Source organism: Austrofundulus limnaeus, unplaced genomic scaffold (genome assembly GCF_001266775.1).
Source record: "Austrofundulus limnaeus strain Quisiro unplaced genomic scaffold, Austrofundulus_limnaeus-1.0 Scaffold1925, whole genome shotgun sequence".
In the NCBI taxonomy this organism is placed as follows: domain Eukaryota; kingdom Metazoa; phylum Chordata; class Actinopteri; order Cyprinodontiformes; family Rivulidae; genus Austrofundulus; species Austrofundulus limnaeus.
Genome location: NW_013954327.1, coordinates 26,855 through 31,264, shown reverse-complemented (window position 1 = coordinate 31,264; position 4,410 = coordinate 26,855). Strand labels below are relative to the sequence as shown.

The following is a 4,410-nucleotide window of genomic DNA, read 5'->3' as shown; positions in this document are numbered from 1 at the left end:
TGCTTAAGTGACACATTTCATGTGTCAAGTGTAATTTTGCTCATTGATAGCTTTGCTATTTTATGTTAGAAGTTTAAAGAAGAAATATAAATATTCAATTTAAAATCTCAAATACTATTCTTATCATCCAAGATGAGCAGATTTATTTCGTTCATTCTTTGCATGTAGACAATCCAAATAAAAACAAATGAAATAAAATTGCAGAAAAATATTCTGCTAAATGTGCTTAAGTGACACATTTCATGTGTCAAGTGTAAATTTCAAGTGCAAATTTCATGAATAAAAAGCCTACAAAAATTATACTAAGATTTATTTTTAAAATGAAAAAACTACTTTATATGGCGGGTGAACGAGTGAAAATATATATTTTACAGAGTTGGTCTCTTATATTAAATCGTGACTGACTGTGGACAAAGACAGATATTATTATTGTGTCCTTTTCACCCTGATCATGTCAACCTGATCTAAATCAGCTGGTTCGGATGTTATCAGTCCATTAAATGGACGTTATTAACGGTTATCAGTCCCATAGAATGGCTTCAGACTGTCCCGACAGTGCCCCCTAGTGGGTTACCAGTGCCATATATGTTGAAATGCAACAATCTGCTACCGCCAGAGTCTGGTCTATTTTATCGTAGTCCATGTCATTTTCTCTAAAATTAACCTTAGTGGCTTTATGCCTCATATTAACCAGCTGAAAGTCTGAAGCCATTCTATGGGACTGATAACGGTTAATAACGTTCATTTAATGGATGATAACATCGGAAGTGGGTGTCTAAATGAACCTGTTGATTTCTCTGAGCAGTACTTTGGGGCGTGGACTTCACAGAGCGTTAAAGACAGAGTGACGGAGGTCCTGTACGGCTGGACTCTCTGGCTAAAAGAAGAACCAAAGATTCAGGAAGCCTACAGAATGCTGAAGAAACAGAGTGAGGAACAACACAAACACAAATCATCATATGTGTGCAGAAACTTCATCAACCCATGGAAACACCACAGTTTGCTGAAAATAACCGTGTTGTGTACAAAGAGAAAAAAAATGTTTTTTTTTACTTGTCAGACGTCATAAAGAAGGATCCCAAACTTCCAGACACACTGATTATGGCTCCACCATCACAAAGAACAACAGATTCAGTTTTTGACCAAGACGACAAGGCCAAGGTTAGTGACTATGATGGTTAAAAAAAAAACACCTACTCGGTTTTATTTAGTTAAAAAATCTGTTTTTCATCAGCTGTTAGCAAGATTACTGAACAGCAGCCGTCCAGAAGACCTGGAAACTGCCAACAGGCTCATTAAAAYCACCATCAAGGAGGTGAGGACAGCTGTGGAGGTGATTTCTAACACCCGTCAACGACTGTATGAATTCATTTTGACCGGCGTGCTGCTTCTTAGGAGCAGGAAAAGGTTGAGAAGGTGGCGAAGCGCGAGTCGACTCTGAAGGAGGTGGCGAGCAGCACCAAGCAGCTCAGAGAGGTACTGGACCAGCACACGGGTACCAGGACTTGTTTACAGCCCAGCGATGACATGAAGGTACATTGGACATCAAAACATTTTTAATTATTGTTGCTTTGAACTGAAACTGTTTGAGTTTGACTGCAGCACTTCAGCTTCTTGTTTTAGTGCTTACTGCTTGTGTCTATATACAAGCCCAGAAACAAAAGCTAAAATGCACACAGTTTTTTTTAGAGTGTGCAGCAAAATGAATGAATTCTCTTACTGTTCAGTTGGTTTGAGAGGAATGTACTTTGGACTCCACCCATCGTTCAGTGTGTCAGTAATTCATGTGAACCCTCTGTAATCTGTGCATGACGGGACAATGTTCCAGTGTCAGGTGATGTTAGACATGTTGGCCATTCTCAGGCTTTATTCAGCTGCTGAATAAAAAGAAAACTCCATGATACTTTATCATCTTCTTTATGTGCACTTATTAGATTATAGTTACTCTTGCAAAGCTATAAGGTAATTTTTTGCTCGTTTTGCTATAGTATGAATCACAGGCTCCACTTAAGTTGTTTTCACTTTTTTCTCTGTTTAAAAACATTTATAGTATTTTTACATGCTTTAATTTATGTATGGATATGATTCAGAACTATTTTTTAAAGTTAAATTGCTTTTAAGCTGTTATCCCTTGGCCCAGTCTGGCTTGTGATTGTTCTTCTTCAGACGTTCTTTAATCTGAGTTCTTCCTTCGTTTGTGTAACGTTTGAATTATATCAAATCGGTTAAAATCATGTCACATACCCACTAAGCCAGACATTGCTGGAAGCTTAGATTGATGGATGAATAATTATCAGGAACATGTTGGAGTGAGGAGCTCTAGTTTATTCTCAAACATCAGTCTCAGTGGAAACAAACATTTTAATGAAATCTGAGCTTTTTGTAAAAATAAGAGAAGATGACTTCCTGTGGTCTCTGACAGATCTGCCACATTTTAGTAACAAATTATTATTAATTATTATTATATAAACTATCTACAATATGTCCTTTTTGTTCTAATTATTATTATTCATGCCGACTACAGGAAGCAGAATTTCTATGTGCTTTCAGACATTTGGACCCCACCTTATATGGCAAAACATATTAACTTCAGTTACACACCTAATTTTACATCTAACAGAAGCTGCAGAACATATTGTGTCAGAAAATACACCTTATTTTTAATGTACCGCCAAAAACTGCCAACATCCTTCAAAGGAATATCAGAGTTTACTTCCAGAGCCCCTTTAAAACCAACTGCTGTAAATATAAACTACAATAAAATGTCAAATAAAACAACAATCAYAATACCTTGAGACTGACTAATAATAAGTGTTAAGAGTTGCTGCTCAGATAGAATTAAAAACCAGTGAGAAGAAACACGTTTTTAACAGGGTTTTTAATAAATAAAATGATCAGGGCACATCCAGTTTATAAAGACTWAAAAAATGTTTCATCCCCTCAGTTTCTGTGTTCARGTGTTCATCTCAGAYATTTGGAAGATGTTTTAGGATCTAAACATGAAATTTGAATCTCACAAGTCAAATATGTGGATTTTATGTGTTTCAAACCTGCAGCTGTCAATTTTTAGGCAAACAATGTTGCATATTGGTRCTCTAACTTAAAAAAACTAAAAATGTGCTCGGTGAAGTTGAATCTGTCTCTTACATTTGTAGGCTCTGTATGAGCGCTGTGACCGACTGAGGCCGAGCCTGTTCCGGCTGGCCAGCGACACGATGGACGARGACTCGGCTCTGACGCAGATTCTGGCAGCGAACGACGAGCTGACGCTCGCGGTAAATGCTTACAAAGACATGATGACGAGAGGAGAGAGGAACGGAGGAAGAATAACCAGTAAAAGTGAAGAAGTAACCTGTAAGCCTKCTTCTGGTCCCTTTTAGAACAAAAAAAAAAAACATTTTGACCTTTGGTCTGTTGTGTGTTTGATTATATTTGCTGATACTTTCTTAGCGCCCACAAGCCCTCGAGAGATTAAAAGCTACCACCTCATCGATCTGTCAGCGCTGGACTCTCCTCAAACTCAAAGAAAAACTGATTCACAGCCGGTGTTTAAATCCTCTTCACCACTTTTCTCCTCTCGTCTGGAGAGCTCCTTWTTCTCAGAAGCTGAGCAGGACTCAGGTGAGCCTGTGTTCTGGCCTTTATTCTATTATTTCTAATAAATATGTTTAGCATTATTATTTATAAATAGAAATGAAGAAATATGAAATAACATAATATGTATCCTTAAAAATTATCTGAGAGAATTGTTGGTTTTTTATTAATTGTTTTCTGTTTTTTATTATTATTTAAATTTCTTTTGATGTAAAAAGGTGCAGATATTATAAGATTTTTTTCTTCCTTCTGCCGCCTTTCATTTTACTTTTCATTTGCATTTTTTTGTATACTGAATTTGCTTTGTTTTTTTAATGAAATGAATGAATAAACTAAACAAAAAACATGTTGCATCATGTAAAGATGTTTTGTTTTACAGAGTTTGAGGAGTTGGTCTCAAATCAGACGCAGCAGAACCCYAAGTCATATTACGAAGATCTGATACAGGTAAAGTTGTGATCATTTATCTGAAAATAAAGATTTAAAGGCTTGTTTTATTGYTATTTACTTTTTCTTTAGTTGGACAAAGACATCCAGAAGATGAATTCTGAGCAGAACAGAGGCAGAGATGTTTCACTGAGAGCTCGTGGGTGTGGAGGAAGCAGCTCTGCACCAAACAGGACAAATATCTGGTAAAGTTCAAGGAGAGGGAAGTAAATACCTGTAAAAACGTTGATCATTTCAACATGTTTCATTATTGTTATTCAAATGGCAGACTTGTTTGAGTTATAAAGAAGCAGGTAAAGGTGCTTATTAATTAGCCTGAAGTATCTACAGTATTTGGTTTGATAGGGAAACAGTAGAAGTAGATAGTAA

General features: G+C 36.5%; 1 protein-coding gene across 1 annotated transcript in view; it reads left to right on the top strand.

Moving 5' to 3' along the window:
- Positions 1-805: 805 nt before the first annotated feature.
- LOC106536667 (ADP-ribosylation factor-binding protein GGA3) overlaps positions 806-4,410 on the top strand; it is a gene marked incomplete at its 5' end in the record, with an annotated part of 6,887 nt that continues 3,282 nt past the window's right edge. Inside the window, 8 exon segments of the mRNA XM_014033989.1 lie at positions 806-929; positions 1,061-1,161; positions 1,235-1,315; positions 1,396-1,533; positions 3,156-3,354; positions 3,451-3,621; positions 3,974-4,041; positions 4,114-4,226. Coding sequence (XP_013889443.1) covers positions 806-929; positions 1,061-1,161; positions 1,235-1,315; positions 1,396-1,533; positions 3,156-3,354; positions 3,451-3,621; positions 3,974-4,041; positions 4,114-4,226 — 995 coding nt within the window.